We start from the raw sequence: 24,497 nt of genomic DNA on the forward strand, positions 1-24,497 counted from the left end.
CTTTTGCCTCGTGGGTCAGTGGTACTAATATTACTAATATTAGTAATCTCTAGTGTCACGGTGTTAACGTGTGCGGGATTCACAGATGTAGGTGACAACAATGCTGGAATAGGTGATAGGGGTGGTGAAACACAAGAGGCACGAGAAGCCAGACTAGTTGGTGTTGAGTTTAGTAATGAACATGCCTCGGCGTTATCGATTTCCCCTTGTGTGAGGCTAGATACGGGACTCAGGATGACTAATGGTGTGTTGCTTTGAGCTGGTTCGGGTGTAACAGATGATCCAATCTCACCAAGAGAGGAACGTTTCCCTGTCAGACGATCTAACGACAAACGTTTCTCTACTAGCGGTTTCTCTTTCTCTATTACCACTTTGGCCCGTGTCGGAAATTGGTCGATAGTACCAGTTGCCACCCCCCAGTAGATGCAATGGTGACCTTACGGTCTTTCCTAAGTGACCGAACCATAGTACAACAGAGAAACCGATATAAATTAGCACACGGTATATAGGTAAGGGAACGAGGTACAAGTACCTATATAGTATATGCAGAGTCCTGCACGACAGAGGGGTTGCCCAGCCCAGCCTCCTCTGGCCTCTGAGGGCCTAAGAGGGCCCGCCCTTTGCCCGGGCTTAGCCCGCGAGCAGTCACGCGACGTGGGAAAAGGTGCCGTAATTTCTGCGCCGCTTGGCGCGCTAATCCCAGGCGGGATTGCAGTCTCCCCCCTCCGCTCGGCGGCCTCACTGAGGTGTCCTGAGTGCGAGGCGGCGGGAGGCGGGAGGCGAGGTGAGCAGGTTGATGTGGGCAGCGTAACCTACACGAACAGATAGCCAAGTCTTTGGTAGGAGAACCAAAACAATACATCTTCAGATAGAAAGATATTTATCTCATATGAGCATTTGTATTACGTTGCTGGTTGATCCATGTTCACGGTGGCATTCCTAACATTACTTACTATGTATGTATAATGATTTATGCCAAGGTCTTGCAATGGCCTGAACAGGGTAGTTTTCCGAAAATGCTGATAGAGCACCGAAATATCTATAAATTGTCAGCCATTTTATTATCACTTGTTTTGAAAGAGTGGATTGTTCTCTGTTTTGTTTTGTTCTCTATTTTGGGCTGAAATACAGTGAGTGGTGTTATTTCTTCTGGTGATTATCACAATTTGGTGGAGCAGGTGATAAGATTGTGATTTTGTTTCAGAAAGTAATAGATTGGAACAGTTATTTATGCCGGCCCCACTTGTTTAGGTCAATCTGATTTATGTTAAACAGGTATATTTGTAAACTCATTAAATGATTCAGTCATTGCATACAATTTCTTTTAGAAACCACAGTAACAATGGTAGACAAGATTGTGTTTTCCTTACATGAAGGATTTAGGACTCCATTAAGGTTTACTTTAAATGAACGGTGGTATACCAACCATAGAGGGTATCTGTTGAATTACTACCCTTGTGCTTTTCCCTAACCTCTAGGATGTAAGAGGAAACTTACCCCACACGTGATTAATTGTGTTTCAGAATGGGCGAATTGTATTCAAACTAGCCTATCTCAGGCCAAAGTGTTTGTATGACACAGACCTCCTGGCCACATCCCCACTGCCTGAATAAACAAGGAACCCAAGGTGCATTTCAACCCTATTGTGTTGTATAATAGTTGATTTGTAGAGCACTTCATACCTCAGACGAGGTGTTGAAGTGCATAGTGGCTGGTAGCATGTGATGTCGTAGAATGTACTTGGTTGGAAGAATGTTGAATTCCATTGTTGCCTACATGAGTAGTGGTTTTATGTTGTTCGTGATGGACAGAGCGGTGCTGTAATCCTGAATTCAGTCACTGCACATAAGCACAATGTGGAGCAAAGAGATTTGTTCTAAATTATTGTGCACGGTTGGACAGATATGTTATGTTGTAAAGTGTTGAAGAATCTTGCTTCTTTGTTGAATATGATCCTGTTCCATACTTTTTCATCATCCTTTGTATGGGAGGAGACCGGTTTTACTAGCCTGGTCAGTGAAGTGTAGGCCACAGTAAGTCTTTAGATACCTAACAGGAGGTCACTCAGCCAGGCAAAGCTTGCCAGAGATCAAAATGTGATGGGAATAATTGACCTCTGCTTCTCAAATCCTGCAAATCAGCTTAGTATTGTCTTTCATATTTAACTCAACTCTGCCATTCTTGAAGCCCAATCTTATTAAAAAAAGATCCCGCATTTAGACTGCATGAACAGGCTTGCCTCAACAGCTAGGCTACATGCAATCTGCGTCAGATAAGGGGAAGGTCATAAAGAAGCCGAACATTAGGAGAAATGTTCACATAGATAGCGGCAGTGGTTTAAAAGGGTTTGGTCAAGTATATTTCCTCAGCACTTTTTGTTTTCCTGAAGGGTGTTCAGTATGTCCAGAAGTGGACCACTTAATGCACTTAGACCTCAGGGTATACTTTATTGATGCGGTCATAATGCTTCTTGGATGACTTGCGGTCTAGTGTAATGAGAAAGTGCGGGCAGGCAGTTTTTAGGCGGGATTGGACTGATTTGTGTCAAGTGAGTTCACTTGTGCAATGGCACGCTGAAACCACATAATTATGAAACGGTGCGCTTAGGATTACCAGACATTCAGAAGGGCATGTTCGAGCACTTCCGTAATAGTATTCTCCCGACTTGCGGTTGGTCTTTGAGTGTCCGCTGTGAACCTTTCAAATGCAGACCACTCATTCTTCTGACCCAGGTGTTTTGTTCTCTTAAACTCCTAATGTGTGTTCTGGACAAAGTCCACTCCTAAGCTACACATGCATTCTGATTAATCTGCACAAACCTACCTGTCTTGTATGGTGGAACCAATCCCTTTCTTTCTGTGCAGCTGCCCGAGGTCCACACCAACAGCTGTGACAATATTTCACAGTTTTCCGTGGACAGCATCACCAGCCAAGAAAGCAAGGAGCCGGTCTTCATCGCTGCTGGAGATATCAGGTGAGAGCCCAAGTGGGTCGTCTGCCCCATGTGTATGACTGAAGGACATCCTTGCAGCTACCACAAGTCATCTGGTTACCCACTGTAAAACAGGGCAGACAACGTTGGCACTGAGTTGACCACACACATGGGTGACCTGAACCTTGTTTTCTATAAGGCTCTGTCTGAAGCAGCCTGGATGAAACTGTTGAGCCAGTAGTACCTTAAACGGCATGCTAATGGCCTCCATTGACGGTGATGGAGTTCTCTGTAGTGGTTATGTCTTCAAGCAGTGAGCCTTGTATGGATGCAATGGTCTTTTTTGTGGCAGTGCAATCCAGCACAGACACAGAATGATTAATGCCTCATCTGCTAGTCTTGTCTGCCTTCCATAGTGTATGTGTGCATTATATAATGTTTTCTCTGTCTGGAAAACTGGTACGAATCATAGAAGGTGATATGATATGGCAGCACCGCCTTCACATGGTCACTGATTAGAGGTAGAGAAGGGAGAGCAAAGCGTAGGGCGTTACAGATGGGAAACCTGCTACAGTGAGGGTTTTCGTTGACCTAAGGTTTTCAGACCAGAGGCAGTATGTTTGTTGCAAAAATGTGAAGTAATAGTTTACAGCCTAAACGGGGCACAAGGTGAAGAAAAACACTGTTCTTATTAACTTTGAATTGGTGCGGGAGATTGATGAATGACAGAGTACATACTAACAATGCCCATTTTTTCATTACAATGTTTTTTCAGTTGTTATTGTGCTTTACCCTTTTAGACGACGTTTGTCCGAGAACCTTGCTCATGCGCCAACAACGTTTCGAAGAGATCCTGATGACCCATCCGCAGTGGCTCTGAAGGAGCCCTGGCAGGAAAAAGTCCGGTAGGTGTTGCCTGTCAAAACAGAATTTTTGACCTCCTCTTCTAGGACACACAGTGAAGATTTATTCCTCTTAAATTTGAGGAAGGAAAGGCATAGACATGTCAAAGGGGAAACAAAAGCGCTCCTGGGTATTCCTGTTCTAAGTATCTAGAGCATACTGGAATCTCTGGGCTGTTGATACATATTCTATTTATCAATGAGAAAATTGGCTCAATTAGTTCTAGGATTTGTGTGGCTGTCACTTTGCATTGATGATGGCTTATGAGATTTTTTCCTAGACATAGCTTTCTGAATCCTTCGGCCTTGTCGCAGTAAATTGTGATTTTCTCTCTTTCTCTACAGGAGGATCCGGGAAGGTTCCCCATACGGGCACTTTCCTAATTGGCGACTCCTCTCCGTAATTGTGAAATGTGGGGATGACCTCCGCCAAGAGCTGCTAGCTTCCCAAGTCCTCAAACAGTTACAGGCAAGTACCTTTGCTCATAACAAGCTTTCTTCAAGTCCAAACCCTTGCAAATTATGGCATACAGAGAAGACCTGGTCGATTTTCTTAGGGTGCATGATGACACATTCTACAGAATATTGAAGTCTAGCTTAGTAATTGCATATCTCTAAATACTGGCTGTTATAGAAATCCAGCCTAGAAAAAATCAGGCTTACACAATGTTCGCCTGTTGATCATTAGATGTCATTCCTACTATTTGGGTTAAAATTATTCCAGGGCCCAAGACTGGAGAATTGTTTTTCCTTTGTTTCTAGCGTTAGAAGTTTAATTGCATGCACAATTGCGGCCATTACAAACCTAGGAGCATAATTCTTCATGGATACAGTAAAGGATGACGTTTTGGGCATGTTCTGAGCATTTTCCTGCATAGGTTTGAGAGACAAGGCAAAAAAATAGGTACATTTAATTTTTGTTCTACTGTAAGTCAGTGAACTTCTTTCAGGGCTAGGGTAAAGTGGTTAATCTTCTCAGATTCAGGGAAAAGTCTAGGGCTGGAGTATGGGTTCGAGACACTTCTCGATTGTAAGTTATCTTGCTTATATTATCAGTTGATCCCAAAGAATACATCTCCAACCCAAGTGATGGATGATGATCTCAGTTTTGGCTCATGTGGAAGTTTAAATCAATCAGTGATTTTATTTCCATGTTCCTCACATATCTAAATCCGGTTCAGTGACAGAGTATTATCAGCATCCATTAGAAACCGTTGTTGATGTAGAGTAATTACCTTCCCTAAAGGTTGTTCATAGTGTTAATAACTTGTAGCGTAATTGATTTGAATACACCTGTCCAATAATTTTTATCAGGGTTCTTGGTAATAATGGTGCAAACGTTAGAGCATGGCTTGCTCCCACTATGATGGGAAACAATGCATTTCAAGTGTATTTTTGACTGTGCAAATGTCTATCTTTTTGGGGGAGTCTGAGGCATAAAGTCTGGTATCCGTTTTTGATCATTAAGAAAGCTGTTGCTTCCAGTTGATGTATGATTAAAGAATTGTCTGACAAAATGCGATTGGAATATATGCTTCAATAGCTGATTTTGCAATTGGGTGAGTGTCATTTGTCAAAGAAGCTTGGTGTATACTACTGAACAAAGATTGTCAGTCCTACCAATGTGACATTGTTCCTCCTCTGTCATGTTGTAGACTTCAATTTCAATTTTCAAAGCTTTATTCAGTGTTTTGTAACAACCATAAAAGCATGCATAAAACATAAAATACAACTTCTATTGCATATTGTACAGTTGCTGAGCATAGAAGTTAAAACAAATAAATTTACAAAAGCAATTCCAAAAATGTGCAAAAAGCTCATTAAAGTGACTTATACTTGTATACAAACGGATCCACGAGTAAAAATTATTAGATTATAAGGCGTGTGCAAAATGTGCTAAAGTAACAAATATAAAGTGAGAAGTGCATATGTTTCTCGATTTCATTTACAATAATTATCTTTATATATAAATGCAAAATTTAAACTTCACAGGTAAAGCTTTTAGAATATAATTGATTTCCTGGCGGCAATACTTTTTAAAATATAAGAAGCCGTAAAAAAACAAATAGAGCTTTCCCATGAAAATAGCAGCTTCAAAGCATTTTTAGTGGATTGAACATTATATTTTAAAAACAATGGCTTCAGATAATATTTCCTTGAAAAGTGATAACATTTACAAAACAGTAATAAATGACAGAAACTTTGCGTGGACATATTGTCACATGGACATACTAAACTCGTGCTTCTCTTCAAGACAGGAAAGGCCACTAAATGATGTACAATCCCTAACCTTAAACGCGTTAGAACAAAACGGTGGGAGGGTATGGTTACATCATCCAGATATGACTGAAAACCGATTGTAAAATGTAAATCTTTATAAACCACAACAGTCGGCTGAGACTTAATTAATTTTCCTCTTGTCTCGTTCTTATGGGCAAAAAATGCTTCTTTAATGACTTTTTTAGTAATTGCAACTGCATACTCAGGTTCGCTAAAAATGTCACAATTAAATAAAAAGCTGTACCAATATCGAATGTAACTCAGCCACGGGATGCGTGAATTGTGGGCGAGCTTAATACAATCTTTCATTATACTTTGTGTGAATGCAGTTTCACGTTTTGCCCAAATAGATCGCCACAGTAAAAGGGGACGGAGTCCTGCCAAATCTGAGATATATTTTAGACCCACTTCTTGGTGTATTATTTCAGAAGAAGCCGACGATGGTACACTTAGCAGGCTTTTAATGAATGTATTTTCGTCTTGCTGTAGTGATTGTTCAAAATGGTGACCCCAAACTCCCGCACCGTAAAGTGCGGAAGATACACATTTAGCATTATATATAGTCACCATATCTCGGACTCTTTGTGCACCAACTTTTGTAGCGAAACGGAAAATGCCATTTACATTCCTACTCATTTTGTGGTGGATGTTATCATATTCCTGTGACCGTTTCCCGCAAAAGTTACCCCCAGGTAGCAAAATGATTTAACTGATTGCCTTTTCAGGCCTTTCCTGATTTAGTTATTGGTTTTCCGCACAACATTACGAATGTCTTTGTTTTATTAATTCGGAGTTTACTTTCATTAATAAAAATAGTAAAATTATCTATAAGAAGTCCAATAGGGGTGCGTGAAATTAAAACCGCATCTTCTGCGTATAATAAAATGGGGACAGCCATGCCCTCAATAGAGGGTGCGTCAGCAGGAATCTGTTTTAGTGTACTATCCACATAGTTAATAAATAATGATAATAAAAATGGCCCAAGTACACATCCCTGACGGATGCCTCTTTTTACCTTAAGTAAGGGAGTACACTCTCCTGCGGGACCATAGCCACTTTACTTGACAACTTCTCGTACACCCTTGCCAAAAAATAGACAATTTCCTTTGGGGCGCCCGTGTCAAGAAGTATCTGCCACGGTATAGAATGATCTACCAGGTCGAAAGCGCTGCTTAGGTCTGCGAAACATATAAAAATAGTTTGCCCCTTTTTGCCAGAGTATATTTATTTATGAGAAGATCCAGGTTCAAACACTGTTCCAGGGTGCCCCTGCCTTTCCTAAACCCATATTGGGCTTGTGAAAGAATTTTATTGTCCTCGGCCCATGTTTCAAGTCGTTTCAGCATGACCCTGCTCATTACTTTAAGTGACGAGTCCAGCAACGATATGGGTCGATAGTTGCTGGCCTCGGATTTGCAACCTTTTTTAAAAAGGGGAATAATTAGTGATTGACCCCATGTTAGGGGTATTTGGCCTTCAACAGCTGCATTAAAAATCTTTGTTAGAATTGGTGCCCAGAGATCCTCCTCACATTTGTATAGGTCGATGGGTACTCCATCGGGCCCCGGGGCCTTCCCACCTTTGCTGTCAGATAGTCCTTCATGGGCTTCATCTATTTGTATCATTAGTGGTAATATAGGCCAGATGGAACTAAATGGCTGATTTATATCAATCCTATCTGGGTTAAAAATAGATGTGTAATATTCAATCCAATTATCGCTGTTTACATTTGAGGTAAGTTCTGGTCGGCTGTCATCTTTTAAAAAGGGACAATTAACTGTTGTAGACTTAAAGTGGGTGTGTTCAGATCGGCATAGTGTAGAGTGAACTGGGTGAAATCTATTGTTTGAAACTCTTTCCATTTCTCCGTTTGGTCTAATGATGATCCCCGAGTGTTTTATGAGCTTGGAGTTGGTGGAACGGAGGTGGGTAATATGGCTCGTGGTCTCCTCGATCATTAAGATCTACCCTTTTGAGGTATTCACTCTTATTTTTTATTCCTGTTGCTCTCTGATTGCATCAAGATTTGACTATTTTAGGGTGGTTGAATTAGATAATGTGGCTAGTCCGTCTTGAGCTCTGCCATGAGGGGAAGTTAAACTTTGATATCAACAGCATTTAGCTGCCCGTCTGAATCATGACGGTGCATAAGTAATCGGAGCGCTAACCTATTTAGATGATTAGTCATCCCTCAAACTTTATGCTGTCACAACCGTGCGGTCTCTGATCACTTGCCTCTCTTATTGCACCTGTGTGGCAGGTGATACAGATGTGAGACGTATATTGGTGATGGTGAAAGGTATGGAAATAATACATGGCATGATGGAGTGTATAAGATGTAAGCTTTGTGGGAGAGAGGAAAACTGCTAGTTAGATGTAAAGGAATTCTATAAGACCTCGGGATTTGGTGAAGACAGGAAGCAATGCCTGAAGCCAAACAGAGCTACACAGTGCTTTATGTTGGTTGTCTGCTTGCTTGTGAAACATAAGATAAGGTTGAGAGAGGAAGGGGTTTGCTGCATATATCTCCTGCGTGCCTGCTACCTAACTTGTAATTTGCCACATGAAGGCGAACTGGTATGTTGGTAGGGTATGAGCCACTACATTTTCTGTGTTGGTGGAACTCAAATCTTGGGTTTCAACACAGCTGACATTGATCATCCTTTTTCTCCACTGGTAGTGAAAATAGACTAGTGTACGCCAGTTTTCCATATAAAAAAGTTGACTTTTCGATAGCAGTGTGGGATATTTTTCAATCAGAAGAGAAGGGAAACAGCTGCTTGCTTTTAAACTTGGAAGAGCATAGGAATGATTCAGCGTCAGGAATTCCATTCGCCATGTAGTTCTACTTTCCTGCTGTTGTATGGAGTTTGCTTCAGGAATATTTCTGCTCGAACCCTGCTCTAGTTTAGGAAAGAGCCTAAGACCCACCTCTTTAAATGCACTACATGACAATGCAGTTACATTCCACTTCAGCTTCAGAATGTCAGCTAACTCTTCTATCACTATTTGGTTGCATCTTTGCCTTTAACCATGTATTTTCCTTGCTGCCTTTCAGCTAGGTTTGCGCATTACAAATAACATATATACGTTAGTTACTGCCCTTGATGAGGCCACTAGTGAACTACACACTGCACTTCATTATGTTAGCAGTAACTACTATCTTTGATGCAAACTCGCCATTTATTTACTTGCACAAACAGCTCATGGGTCCACAGCAATACTAAAAGGGAGGAGGCAACTCTGTTATACTCCTTTTTAGGTTTCGCTGGAGAAAGGAGCCGTTAGGCTCCTCCTCCAGAGAAATCTATTGAGTACAGTAAGGCACTATGGAACACGCCCCCCGTCCCATTGGCTAGCTCCATAAATGGAGCCTAGCCATTGGACGAGGGGCCTGTCCATCAATGCCGGACCAGACACGGGGGCGTTCCCGAGATTCTTTGGCTTTTGCCGACGTCACGCGACGCCGGGAACGCCCCCGAATCCATCGACACGTGTTTGGTGCAGACTGAAGGTTTGTGAGCCTTCCCCGAGCAGAGCGCACTAAAATAACCTGTGTGCAGCTTCACCACCGCAACCCGGGATCAGTAAACCCCCGACGAAGGGCCCCGTACCTTGCCGGTACCAACGCGACCGAAAACGAGCCCGCTGCTCTCCGATTGGACGGGAGAGCCGAGCCCCCTCACCAAACGCCGCGACGGGATTGGCCCGTGCGGCGCAGCGTCACCACTGTTGCCGTGTGGTGATTGGATTCCGGGGTTTGCAGTAATTTGGTACCCCCGAGTGCTTCGTTGCACTTTATTCTTAATTGACGGGTGCCACCCCGATTATGGCGCCCTTTGCGAGTGCCCACCTCGCTTCACTGTTTACTTTTGGTCTCGAGGGTGTCCACCCCTCTTAAATGCCCGAGAATCACCGCCGCGGCCTGAGCGCCGCAAAACAGGAAGCCAGGCACTACGGTGCCTGACGCGGGGCGGGACTTCCGCATTTGGAGGGAAGTCCCGCCTGCCGCCGCGCACCGATTGGCTGCTCGCTGCCGCCGGGGAAAAAGAAACAAACAGCGCGAGCCATTGACGGCCCGGTCCCGAGATGGGGGACCGGGGGAACAGGTAGCGGGCCGGGAGCATTGTGAAGGCGGGGCTCTCATGTGCTGAGAGAGCCCCGCAAAGCGCTACCGCCACACAGGAGAAAGGACCGGAGTCCCCCACGAACCGCCCAGTAAGTGAAGGAGGGCTGGTGGGGGCTCCGTGACTGGCCCACTGGTGTTTGGGAGCCGTTCCCTCCACGCGGCTTCTTGTTATTTTATTTATTTTCATTCGTTAGGTGGGTGGGGATGGGTATAACTTTAATGCCCTTTGCTCTTCACGTAGATTTGTAATGTGTCCCGCGTTGGGCTTGAGTAAGTCGCCCGTTCCTTAAGTGTTCTCTGCCTTACGTGATTTGTAGTGCGCGCTATATGCAACGTAGAACAACACCACAAGTCCCAGAATGCACTTGTTAAAATCCGGGCCAGGATGCACAGCTCCCACTGCAAATGGGACAACCGGAGAGTCTTGCTTGGGGGGAAGAACTTGTTACGGAGGGCGATAATTCATTGCCCCCTCCTCCCAGGCATGACATTTGGGTAAATAGTGACATTTCGTCAGTTGTTTCTGGAAAGTATATGGCGTTTGTTTTTATGGTTAATATGTTGCGGAATGTTCATGCATGTACTTTGTATGACGCCGCTGCTTCATGGTGAGTTTGCGATATGACAGAGCTGCCCATTGCCTTTTCCAGATCGTGAAAAAGCGCTGTATTTCTGATAGCGCCGCCGCTTTAAGGCGCTTAGCTGTTGACCAGGGCTGTCAAGGTTCTTTTGATGGCTTTTAGATAAGCGAGCGGGACCCTGGCCAAATCGCTTTTTTGCGTCTTCAGGTTGTCACCCCCACTTCTGTTGGTTTATGCTTGCGTATATGTCGAAGGCGCTTAGAAGCACGCTGGGGCAACTAGCAGATACTTATAAATTGTGCCCCCTCCCCTTGTGAAAAAATAGATATGCATTGCCCCAGTAGCCTGGAAAAGAAGGTCCCTTCGTGAAGCTTTGGGGGTCCTGTGTTGTGATAAAATGAGGGGCTTCCCGTGTGTTTAATGTTGCTTTTCTTTGTTTCGATTCTGCATGGTGGTCATTGCGTAAGGGGTTTAAAGCCCTTTCTATTTTTTTTCCCTGGGGGGCGATAGGAATACTGTTCACCTAGTTTTGGTCCGGCGGCAGTGGTGCCCCGTTTCACAGCGCTTTCTTTCCATTTTTAGCGCCTTTCTAATGGATTGTCGCACTTGCCACTTAACCCCTAACTGCCCGCTTCACTTGTGTCTTACTTGACACCTGCTGTCAAATAAATCAACTGAATGTAACACTATTGACACATGTATGTTGACTGTAAACATTGCCCGCCTGGGCTCCAGAGTCCTTGCATGCAAAGCAGCACGAGTTAAAGAGCCAGTCCAGACTCAAGGTGTCCCAGTGTGGGGCTGCGGGAACATCTTTACCAATGCTTGTTTATTGTTTTCAGTCCGGTTCTGACAGGAGCATGGGACACACCCTCTTTGGGAATGCGAGTTGTCCAAAGTCATTGGGGCGTGTGTGTTCACCATGCTGGACGGTGCTTTTAATTGTGTGTGTGTGTGTGTGTTTGGAGGGGGGGGGGCGAGGTCAACTTCACGTTCAAGCCTCGTTGTCCATTTGCTTAAGGTGGCAGGATTTTTTTCATTTAAAAAGAAAAATACGTGAAATGCTGTTCATCCAATTTAGACATCACTATGATAAAATTAATGAAAATCGCAATATTTTAAGAAAGGTATTCAAAAGTACAATAACACTATTTTAAAAACAAAATGTCTGCAAGCAAAGTAAAAAGGAGTATAATATAGGTTATTTGTGATATTTTGTTGCGCACTGAAATGTCGCAGCTCACTAGCCGCTACAAAGATGGGATATGGCTTTGTTTAAAGGGACCGCCATAAATAAATAATTGAATAAATAAGATGCATTGGCTACATGCAGCTATTTTTATGTGTTTGAAGCAAAGCCCCTTTACCCTTCTCTCTGCCTCCAGGATTTTGCAGTCTGTTACTATATTTTTAGAGTGAAGGTGCCTGTCTAGAAAGAAAAGACAATATTTCTCAAGAGACTGGAGTCTCTGAAAGAGGTATGGCTGGATGTCACCAAACCTCTCATGCTTCTGGCTCTTGCCTGGTCCTCCCAGAGGTGCACCCTCAGGATATATTTCCTGATTGCACTTTCTTTCAGCCAGTACCTGCTCTGACGTGGGATGTGAAGTCCTTCCATCACCGAGACAACGCCATATGGTTTGGCGTTGTGCCATGTGCAGAGTGGTTGGTCTTTGGTTAAATCACCGCCCTGCCTGTCTGGGATTGGAGAGGAGATAGAGTCTTGTCCTCCATCTCTCTCTTGTTCTCTCTCCTTCCTGTCCTCTCCTCCTCTAGCCCTCCTTCTCCTTCCTGCCCTCCCTCTCCTACCTGCCACCCTCTCCTTTCTGCCCTCTCTCACACACTCCTACCTTCCCTCCTGCCCTCCCACTCCTTCTTGCCCGCCCTCTCCTTTCTCCCTCTTTTCCTTCCTGCCCTCCCTCTCTCTCCTGCCCTCTCTTCCTTTTGACCTCTCTTCCTTCTTCCTTCTTACTCCTGCTCTCCTTAACTTCTATATCTATCACTTCTTCTCTTGCACTCAGTCTCCATCTCTCTCCCTCTTGCCCTCTCTCTCCTGTCTTCTCTCACACTCCTGGCTTCACTAACATGCTAACATGCTTTATGAAATAACGTGTATTCTAATTCACTGTGCATCTGCAACTAACTGCATTATAAATGTATCCATATTTCTGTGTAAAGTAAAACACATCAACGTTTTACACATAATTCAAAGAAGTTAGAAAAGACCATTTGTCAAAAGCAATACCAAAAGCTCAAACTTTAACAAAGGCGAAACCATTGCATTGTAAATGCTTGTTAGGTTTTGCCTCGCCAAAAAGATGCGCTCTGCGCATCTTTTTTGCGCAGCAAAAACCTAATGAGAACTGTAGTGTGGCTTTGGGTCGGCCCTCGTCATTCATTGGCTGGCTCCGTAAATGGAGCCTAGCCATTGGATGAGGGGCCTGTCCGTCAATGCCGGACCAGACACGGGGGCGTTCCCGAGATTCTTTGGCTTTTGCCGACGTCACGCGACGCCGGGAACGCCCCCGAGTCTGGTCCGGCATTGCCGGCACTTCTGCGTCTCTCCTCCCCCGTTTCCCGCCCCGTGACTGGCCGGCCGGCCAATCCTAGCGCGGCCGGCCGGAAGTGCCCGCCCCCCGCAGCCCGGGGGAAGAAGGAAGACGGCAAGAGTATACGGAGCTCGCCTGGCCGGGACCCTCAGCAGAGGCTTTGATTGTAAATCCAAAAAAAGACTGGAAAAGAGCCACTTTGGTGCCACTGCCAGGGTTGTAGGTTTTCTGTCCTAGCAGCAGTGTCTTGAAGCAGCCACGGGGAGGCACGCATTCAAAGAGAGACGGGAAGCTGGCTAGGACGTGCCTCTGTCTGGTGGTGCATCCCCTGCCAGTAGCAGTCCGCAGTAGCCCCCCAAAGTACGTCGTTTTTAGTGGGGCGCCCCTTTAGTGCTCTAACCTGCCACCTGCGGTACGGGGAGAACCCTCCTGCGAGTATCCCCGGAACAGTCTCTGAAACGCCGCCTGGCTCGCGCCAGGTGCACGCGGCCGCTTGGCTGCAGGTTGTCAAGTGACAGGTGACGGGGCTGTAGTCGGAGAGACCTAAAGCACAAAGGGGCGGGGCCACGGAGCTCGCGCTCCGCAGCCACGCAGGCGTCCACACGGGAAGGCAGGGGAGTCGAGGCGGCGAGATAGCTCAGTGGGTTAAGTCTTTGACGGTTACGGGCGAGTGTACACTGCAGCCAGGTAGGGTGTGGAGTTCACGAAGGCAGACCCATTCTTGCATCTTGACGAATACACCAAAGGCCAGGACCTCTGTGGCGCAGCAGGACGAAAGAGGAAGACCTGCAAGGAGCGCGTAAGCAGCAGGCTGTGCTCATAGTGCTGCTTACCAGAAGCAAGGCCGGTCGTAACAGAGGCGCAGTATCCACGATGCACATGTCCATATTTGATACTCTCACGCACTGTTGCTTTAAGCCCCGAGTCGTCGGAAGACGCTCTGCTTCGTGGGATAAAACACACGGCATCCACCCTGCCCCCGTCTGCAGACGCCAGAAGCGTGCCGGGCTCCGGTCGCAAACACTGATAAGTCACCCTGCCTAAGCTCGCTCCTTCTGTCGTTTGAGGTGCACCTGGGGTGATCCCCAGAGCTGGGGTGTGTCTGGGGTGGCAGGGCTCTGATGGGGTGTGCTGTGGGGGTGGCAGGGCTCTCATGGGTGTGCTGTGGGGGTCACAGGGCTCTGATGGTGTGTCTGGGGGGTCGCAGAGCCCTGATGGGGTGTCTGGGGGTCGATGGGCTCTGATGGGGTGTGCTGCAGGGAGTCGCAGGGCTCTGATGGGGTTTGCTGCGGGGGGGGGGTCGCGGGGCTCTGATGGGGTGTGCTGCGGGGGGGGTCGCAGGGCTCTGATGGGGTGTGCTGTGGGGGTGGCAGGGCTCTGATGGGGTGTGGGGGGTGGCAGGGCTCTGATGAGGTGTGCTGCGGGGGGTCGCAGGGCTCTGATGAGGTGTGCTGCGGGTGTCGATGGGCTCTGATGGGTATGCTTTGGGGGGTGGCAGGGCTCTGATGGGTGTTCTCTGGGGGGTGTTCTGTGGGGGTCACAGGGCTCTGATGGGGTGGCAGGGCTATGATGGGGTGTTGGGGTATGATGTGGGGGTCACAGGTCTCTGATGGGGTGTCTGGGGGGTCGCAGGGCTCTGATGGGGTGTGTGGGGGGGGTGGCGGGGCTCTGATGGGTTGTTGGGGTATGCTCTAGGTGGTCGCAGGGCTCTGATGGGGTGTCTGGGGGGTGCTTTGAAGGTTACATTTCTGTTCCATCGCTCTGTCTGTTCCTTTGTTCTCGGGTCCGGGCTCCCTCTCATCGTCCCTGCGGCGCCTCGGCTCGGCCCCTGTCGCGCCCTGTGCTCTGCTGCATGGCAGACGAATACACCAAAGGCCAGGACCTCTGTGGCGCAGCAGGACGAAAGAGGAAGACCTGCAAGGAGCGCGTAAGCAGCAGGTTGTGCTCATAGTGCTGCTTACCAGAAGCAAGGCCGGTCGTAACAGAGGCGCAGTATCCACGATGCACATGTCCATATTTGATACTCTCACGCACTGTTGCTTTAAGCCCCGAGTCGTCGGAAGACGCTCTGCTTCGTGGGATAAAACACACGGCATCCACCCTGCCCCCGTCTGCAGACGCCAGAAGCGTGCCGGGCTCCGGTCGCAAACACTGATAAGTCACCCTGCCTAAGCTCGCTCCTTCTGTCGTTTGAGGTGCACCTGGGGTGATCCCCAGAGCTGGGGTGTGTCTGGGGTGGCAGGGCTCTGATGGGGTGTGCTGTGGGGGTGGCAGGGCTCTCATGGGTGTGCTGTGGGGGTCACAGGGCTCTGATGGTGTGTCTGGGGGGTCGCAGAGCTCTGATGGGGTGTCTGGGGGTCGATGGGCTCTGATGGGGTGTGCTGCAGGGAGTCGCAGGGCTCTGATGGGGTGTGCTGCGGGTGGGGGGGTCGCGGGGCTCTGATGGGGTGTGCTGCGGGGGGGGTCGCAGGGCTCTGATGGGGTGTGCTGTGGGGGTGGCAGGGCTCTGATGGGGCGTGGGGGGGTGGCAGGGCTCTGATGAGGTGTGCTGCGGGGGGTCGCAGGGCTCTGATGAGGTGTGCTGCGGGTGTCGATGGGCTCTGATGGGGTATGCTTTGGGGGGTGGCAGGGCTCTGATGGGTGTGCTCTGCGGGGGTGTTCTGTGGGGGTCACAGGGCTCTGATGGGGTGGCAGGGCTATGATGGGGTGTTGGGGTATGATGTGGGGGTCACAGGTCTCTGATGGGGTGTCTGGGGGGTCGCAGGGCTCTGATGGGGTGTGTGGGGGGGGGTGGCGGGGCTCTGATGGGTTGTTGGGGTATGCTCTGGGTGGTCGCAGGGCTCTGATGGGGTGTCTGGGGGGTGCTTTGAAGGTTACATTTCTGTTCCATCGCTCTGTCTGTTCCTTTGTTCTCGGGTCCGGGCTCCCTCTCATCGTCCCTGCGGCGCCTCGGCTCGGCCCCTGTCGCGCCCTGTGCTCTGCTGCATGGCAGGCGCTGCTCCCCGGGCCCCCACCCTTCCCTCCCTCTCCGGCGGCCATGCTGCCTCGGCTTGGGCCAGCGGGGCCACCGTACAAGGCCAGGCTCCCTCCCTCCCCCGCTCCCCTCCCCCCGTGGAGCCCTATGGAAGAGCCTGTGCTGCAGGATCCACGCCATGGCCGAGGCCCGGAGCCCCCTCTAGACGCCCCCCGGCGGGGCTGAGGCGGTCCTGCCATCCCCCTGGGGGCGCCCCAGCCTCCGGCCCCCCCGAGGTGAGCAGGGAGGGGGGAGGAGGCCAGCGCATCCCTGGGCCCGCCCCTGCACTCCAGCGTCCCTTTAACTGCCCCTCCGTGTCCCGAACACCCCCTCCCCCCTGGATCCCGCCAATGTCTGCCCGCATCTACCCCAGTATCGGCTCCCTCCAGTCTCTTCCATCTGCTACCCAAAGTTCCCTCTAACTGCCCCTTCTCTTGCATCCGTACCTGCCCCAGCCCACGCTCTGCCCTTGACCCCGCCAGAGCCTGCCCGCATCTACCCCAGTGAGTGTCAGTTCTTTCTATTCTGTCCCACCACTTTCTGCCCCATCTCTTCCTTAAGTTTCTTCTAACTGCCCCTTCTCATGCATCAGTACCTGCCCCAAACACCGCTCTGCCCTGGACCCCTCCAGTGCCTGCCCGTTTCTACCCATATACGTGTCAGTTATCTCTGCTCCATCACTTTCTGCCCCATCTGTTCCCTCTAACTGCGCCTTCTCTTGCATCCGTACCTGCCCCAGCCCCCGCTCTGGCCTTGACCCCTCCAGTGCCTGCCCTCATCAACCCCAACCTCGGTCTCTCCACTCTCTGTCCCATTTGTTCCTCTAGCTGCGCCTTCTCTTGCATCTGTACCTGCCCCAGCCCTCCATTGACCCTGCCGAGGCCAACCCTCATCCACTCCATGAAGCGTCATTTCTTTACATTCTCTGTCCCTCCTGCCCCATATCTGTTCCTCCAACCGCCCTTCTCTTGCCTCTCCATCTGCCCTTACACGCACCATCAATCTGAGGTATATACGCCCCTGTCCTGCTGCCCTCTGACTCCCGAATACTTCCTTTATCTGCCCCTTTTCTGATCCTTTCTCGTCCCTCCACTGGTATATTTTAGTCTCTGACATACTTGCTCCTGCCTGGTTTACTCTCCAGCTGGCCCATCTCCTTTCCTTAATCCCCTTTTCTGCCTCTCAGCCCCTCCATCTCCTTGATCACGACTTAAAAACTACAAAAAAACACGACACACCCCTTTTCAATCTATCTTTCGGGAGTTTTTTTCTTTATCACTTTTTTCTCGATTTCTTATTTTTCTCTCCGCACCCGTGGTTCCTGACCTTGTTGCTCTTCGTCCTTATCTCGCTCGATGTTTACTTTCTCGCTCTTATTCTTCACTGTTCATCCCCTCTTCATTATCCTTTCTTTTGTGTAACCCTTCTCGTTTGTTACCCTTTTTAGGTAGTACACACAAAATGTATTTATCCACTTGTTACAGATTAAATGATTGTGCCGGCAGCCAATATCTTCGCTCTCGCTCGTTCTCACTACGACAAGCTGCGCATTGCAAGTTACCGAATGTACAAGTACTCGCGCCACCTTCAAGTGCACAGCATTGGCAAAGTCCTGACGAGCAAACTAGCGAAGAGACGGACTACTTAATGTTTGACATAGAAATGTATGAATTTGGAAAGTTTGCAAATATCTTAGCTACTTGTAAAGTGCCTGTTCAACGCAAGGGCAGTTTCAAAGCGCTGCAAATGTCACCAGCCTTGGGGTTGGGAGGACCGAAGCAAGAACCGGGACTCGAGCCTGTGATCGCAGGTCCCACCCACAGCTCTGCCCGGGGGTGCGATGAGGCATCTCGAGTTCTATAGTAAATGAAACATTACCGTTATGGCTTGTTAAAATATAGGGCTTCAAGACGGCCTCAGTGTTGAGCTTTCATGTATCAACCTGTTGTATTGTGGGAGATGTAGTCTTGGCCAGTTTCAATTAAACAAACGGGACCAAGATACCGGTTAACAGGAAACGTACAGGGCATAACATTCATTAGTCATGAAGACAGCTTGTACCTCTAAAAATCCGGAAACCCTGCATGCGAATATGATGTTACGTTAAATGCACTTGAATCGCACAATCCCAACCTTTCAGGATCCGCGTGCCCTGTCCGGCTCGCCCATTCACTGGCGTGAATGCGGTTGTGTGTAGAAATGTGTCCCTCAGAGAGGCGGGCAGGCTGGGAGCAGACTGGTATGTGCATTGCTTGGTGGTGGGTTATAGTCAGGGAACAAATCCTAAAAAAATAAGTGGGGATGCAGAGTGCAGATACAGAGTGCAGATGCAGAGTGCAGATGCAGAGTGCAGATGCAGAGTGCAGATGCAGAGTGCAGATGCAGAGTGCAGATGCAGAGTGCAGATGCAGAGTGCAGCTTCAGAGTGGAGCTTCAGAGTGGAGCTTCAGAGTGGAGCTTCAGAGTGGAGCTTCAGAGTGGAGCTTCAGAGTGGAGCTTCAGAGTGGAGCTTCAGAGTGGAGAGTGTCAAAAGCAATGCCAATAGCTCTAACTTTAACAAAGGCAAAACCATTGCATTGTAAATGCTTGTTTTTTTTGTTTTTGTAATACATTTTTTTTATACCCATCGAGCTGGGAGTTTCATTCTATTCACAGCAGTGTTTCCTCTTGCGGCAGAAGTTGTGAACGATATTAGGTGGCATCTTTAGAGGCTATAGTTATTCTTCCGACCCACCTGCAACCTTGTGAGATTAGAGAGAAAAGGATCTGAAAATCCTGATTGAAACCTTTTTTTTTTTTTTTTTAAGTTTTAGAAAACCTTTCTTGATTTATGCACAATAAACTAAGGACACATTTCTATCCGTGCGATAGTTGCAAATACCAGAAGAATGCAATAATCATACAACATAGTTTCCAAATAATGCAGCAGGCAAGTAAAACCACATTACATTTCGCTGTCGACCCGCATCACACATCCGACCACGTGCGCCCCTTCCGCTTCAGATCTAGTCCCTAAAGTGTCTGAAGGTAACTTGAGGGCTCGTTCCACAGCGCTTCTGTATGCCACCCTCTACTCCCTCTATCTCTACCAGCGCCGTGGTTGTGTCACTAAGTTTCAAGGCTGGTCCCTCTCGGTTCTGGTTGTACCCCCTCGTTGCACTCACCGTTCCCTGTCTTAGTTGGCCTGTATGTTCTATACAATGACCAGAAATTCTTAGGCCAATAGCGAGGTGGGAGAAGTTCACTATAGATCTCCGTTTGAGTACCGAAATATAGCATGTCATTCGCCCACTGAGCAACCGTAGGAGTCGCTCCTCTCGACCAACACATTGCCACTCTGCGTTTGGCTAATAGCAGACCCATGTCAACTAATCTACGTACCCCTTTAGGTATTGGTTTGGAATTTCCCAGCAATGCCAACACTGGCTCCGGCGCAAGCTCCAGCTCAATCACCTCTGTAAGCTCCTTAAATACTCGCTCCCAGAATCTAGCAATCCGCGGGCATGCCCATGCCAGGTGCAGGAAGTCAGCAAGCCCTTCGCCGCAGCGCTCACACCTTGACTCCTCACTGAGGCCATAACTGCACAACCTCTCTGGAATATAGTAAACCCTATTAAGATATTTAAAGTGAATCAGACGGTGTCTATCATTAAGGGAAATACGTTTCGTGCTGGTACAACAATACGTCCACATTGCGTCGTCAATGTCTCCATTTAAATCCAGCTGCCAAGCTAAGCGGGCCTTAGTGAAGTAGTTCTCTCTATAGGACATAGTCAGCTTATATATTGTAAATACTATACGCATCAGGTCGTCAGATTTGATGACCCATGACAAGGAAGACCACTCCGGTGGTTCCTCTAAGTTGTCCCCCTGATTCAAACCTTTCTCATGCTTTCTTTTTGTAGCAAATACTTTGAGAAGCAGTTAGTAGCTGAGCTTTCTGTGATCAGAGCTTACTGTACTCACCACAGAGGCTGCAATGATGTACTTGGGCATCCATCTTCCAGCCACTATGAAGCTTTCAGTGTCCGCTTCTATAGGCCCAGCAGGTGTACAAGCAAAATGCTAAGTTTTGATTTGCGTTTTTCGGTCTACATCAGCAGCATGATTCAGAGCTCTCATAGCAAAGTCCTTTCTACATGCCTCTATTTTCAGTGGAAGAGAAATGCTGTGAAATTCTTGTTTTGGAATTTGGATCTCAATAGCCGCTTGATTTATGTATGCCATTCTCTGTTCTTCAAGTTAATCCACTCCCTCTTGAAACTTACATGCTTCAATGACTATATAAACACCGGCCTACTGGAAGTGTCTCATGTATTCTTATTTTTTCTCTTTCCAAAGTACCAGAGAATGCCCACACGACAGGTACAACCTGAAAAGCATCTTTTCTCCTAAACTCAGCACTTTGCGAAGTTTAAAAAACTTCCTTCAAAGTTGCTAGTTTTCTAACTTCTCAACTACGAGCACTCATAATGCAAATATTGCCCAATAAATAGCAATTCAAAAGTCCTTTTTGTTGCACTCTTTTCTGAAAAGTGTGTCTTTGCAGTTTAAAACACATCAGATTAATTTAACTAATATACCTTCTCCAGTATTACATCTTTCATAGATTCACATGCTTGTATCTTCCCCGTCGTCATGGTGGGAGTCTCACGGTAACAGAATGACCAAGCAGTATCATAGAGAAGAAAAACTGCATAGAAAATCCCCATAGGGACTGTATTATTTGGTAACCAGACCATTTCTTTGTTTGGTCCAAAAGCCAGCCAATCAGCATTGCTGCCCTGCCCTCACACTCCCCAGCAGAAGCTTCCTGCCTCAGATTTCCAACCGCCTTCGTGTGAGAAAGGAGTCTCCCTGAGCTCTGCTCAGTTTTCTGTTCCTGAGTGAACTTTTGACCCTTTGGAATCTTGTTTCCTGTCTGCTGGATTAAGGTATTGTGTGCACCTATTTTTCTCATTATGGCTGAAAGCTCTAAAAAGAGGCTGTTCAGGCCTTGCAGATCCTGTGGGAAGGCCAGGCTCTACTCTGAGGACCCACACAAGGACTGCCTTTACTGTCTTCATCCTAAACATGTGGCGAAAGACTGTAAACACTGTAGAACCTTTTCTGTCAAAACTAAAAGAGACAGAGAGGCTAGATTGCTGTTATGGCTTCAGAAGAAGAAGGCCACATCAGATTCTGAGGAGGAATCTTCTCATTTAACACCCAAGAAAAGAAAGGCCTCTGTTTCTGTGGAGAAAGTAGAGTCTAAAAGGAGTAAATCAAAGGAGAAATCAACATCATCTCTCCCTATGACTCCTCTGGAAAAGCAGTCAAGTCTAAAAGGGCCTGGGTCTGCTCCTTCGACCAGTTCCCTAGCTTCTGCTACAAAACCTGTGGTGAAGACTTCGGCTCCGTCGACGACTTCACCGTTGACTACGACTCCGTCGACGACGACTTCGTCGACGATAGGATCTAAAGCTACGTCGACGACGACGATAACAACATCGACGAGTAAAATTTCACTGTTGACGAGAAGACCATCGACGACGACTCCGTCGACGACAGGTTCGACGTCGAGGATGTCGACGGGGGCCCCGTCGACTATGGTCCCGTCGACGACGGTCCCGTCGACGAAAATAGTACTGACGACTGCAAAAGCATTCAAGTCACCGCAGTCGAAGACCATGATCTCGATCCGGTCTTTTCAGTCGACCAGGGGTTCGGCTACTATCAGTAAATCTGCGGAGTTCACCTCATGGACACAGATTTCACCTTTGCCACCATCCTCATTGTTAGAGCACGACTCAGATGGAGAGGAGTCCTCAGGTGCCGCCTACAGTCCTTCTCAGCTTCAGATAAAGAGCCAAGACACGGACGAGGAGGAAGTTTATTCCTTCAAGGACAGACCCCAATCCTTCAGATATGAGTCTTTTCAGGAATCTGGTGATTATGATGAGGAGGAAGAGCAGCATGAGGACTCACGTGAGGAGGAACGCCAAGAGACAGTTTCCATACCTATCACTCTTGTGTCTGACCTTAGGTTGATGATAAACGACTACTACCGTCGTTTCCCAGAGGCGAATACCTCACAACAAGCTACGCAGATGCCTTCCTCTCAGACACCTAAAGCAACTGCCCCACAAGAGCAAGGGGTGAGATCACCGCAAGTTGTTACTATAAGGGATGACTTAACGGAATCCGACGAAGAGGAACAGCCTGAAGAAGGAGAGCTTGTCCATGATGCTTCAGGGCAGGAATGGAATGAATACATTTTACCATCGGCTTCGTCACCTGTCCCACTACAGTCTACCTCTCCTCCTCAAGACATCAGAAGCTTCCATGATATCATGGAAAAAGCGGCTAAGAGATTCAATCTGGATGTGGAAGTGCAAGAGACGGATTGTTTCTTGTACGATTTCAAGGACGATAACAAGAGATCGCTTCGCTCAATTCCGATTATCCCTCATATCTGGGAAGAGGGCCTAAAGATTTTGAAAACACCGGCGTCTATAGCGGTTTCAGTTCCTCGAATTGAAAAAAAGTACATAGCGCCAGAGTCCACAGCAGCCTGTCTCATAGGACACCCCAGACCGGAATCAGTCGTGACGCAGGCGGCGCAGAGAAATTCAAAAAACCCAGTGGCTACTTCCCTAGTGCCACCGGACAAGGAAGGAAGGAGAATGGATGGGGCAGGTAAGAGGTTTGCGGTCATGGCAGCCTCTACCATTAAAGCGGCGAATGCAATGGCCCTGATTAGCCGTTACAACAGGCAAATGTGGTCCGATCTTGCACCCATACTTTCTGCGCTACCGGAAGACAGAAAGGAGGAGGCGGCAGCCATCCTTAAAGACGGAGCTAAATCTGCTGCCGAATCGATAGACATCGCCATGGATGTCTAGTCTATGGCCTTCAGACAGATGGCTGGGGCGGTTTCGCTTCGCAGGCAAGGCTGGCTCAAGGCGACATCGTTTCGCCCAGAAGTACAGGCGAAGATTGTCGATATGCCTTTTGATGGTGAAAATTTATTTGGGAAACATATCGACGAGGCGTTGCAAGGCATAAAGTCGGACACGGATACAGCTAGAGCGCTGGGATCCCTCCAACAGGGAAGGTTTCAGTCCTTTCGAAAGAGGGGAGCAAGAGGTCAATTTAATCAAAGACCCTCTTTTCAGTCCAATCGATATCAGCCGTATAATCAACAGGGATATCGACAGTATAATACCAACAACCAGTTCAGGTCCTCCAACTCCTCTTATCAACAACAGTCCAGAGGTAAACCAAACACCAGGGGAAAAAATCAACAGTCTAACAGACGTCAATGATTTCAGGCCGGCGCTCCCCACACAACAGATCCCGGAAAACGACCACTATCTGTCTCAATACTTCGCCAACTGGATGTCCATAACATCAGACAAATGGGTTCTAGATGTCATAAGCAGGGGTCATACTCTGGAATTTGTAGAAATACCACCGGATCATCCCCCAGTGCTCAGGCTCAACCAACATCGTCAGGAAATGCAGAAAGAAGTACACTCACTTCTGCAAAAGGGAGCCATAGAAGAAGTGCAGCAACATCTCAGAGGGAGAGGCTTCTATACGCACTTCTTCCTCATCAAAAAGAAACAAACCCGGAAATGGAGACAGGTATTGGACTTGAGGGATCTCAATCAATACATAAAAAAGATACCCTTCAGAATGTTATCGTTGCAGGAGATCCTACTCATGATAAAGGAAAAAGACTACATGGCGTCCTTGGATCTCATGGATGCATACTTCCATATTCCCATTCATCGGAAGCACAGGAAGTATTTAAGATTTGTTGTGGAGAGTCGCCACTTTCAGTTCAAAGTCCTGCCATTCGGACTCAAATCGGCCCCGAGGGTGTTCACCAAATGCATGGCCCCGGTGGCGGCCCACTTAAGACTGCAAGGGCATTACATTTACCCATATCTGGACGACTGGTTGGTGACAGGTCCATCTTTCAAGGGCGCAGCAAGATCTCTTCAGAGCTGCATGCGCCTGTTTCAGCGCTTGGGTCTGAGGACCAACTTGGAGAAATCCCCGCTGACTCCGACCCAAGGCATCCAGTTCCTGGGGGCATGGATATGCACCAGAGCAGGGAAAGC

The 24,497-nt window shown here is 47.9% G+C and overlaps 1 protein-coding gene across 2 annotated transcripts in view; it reads left to right on the forward strand.

The window, feature by feature from the left end:
* Positions 1 to 24,497, forward strand: part of PI4KB (phosphatidylinositol 4-kinase beta) — a 256,070-nt gene that overhangs the window by 166,065 nt on the left and 65,508 nt on the right. For both annotated transcript variants that reach the window (XM_086947346.1, XM_086947347.1), the window contains 3 exons: positions 2,865 to 2,974; positions 3,733 to 3,837; positions 4,180 to 4,303. In XM_086947346.1, coding sequence (XP_086803472.1) covers positions 2,865 to 2,974; positions 3,733 to 3,837; positions 4,180 to 4,303 — 339 coding nt within the window. The remainder of the gene's footprint in view (positions 1 to 2,864; positions 2,975 to 3,732; positions 3,838 to 4,179; positions 4,304 to 24,497) is intronic.

This window comes from Lissotriton vulgaris, chromosome 12, assembly GCF_964263255.1.
Source record: "Lissotriton vulgaris chromosome 12, aLisVul1.2, whole genome shotgun sequence".
NCBI lineage: Eukaryota > Metazoa > Chordata > Amphibia > Caudata > Salamandridae > Lissotriton > Lissotriton vulgaris.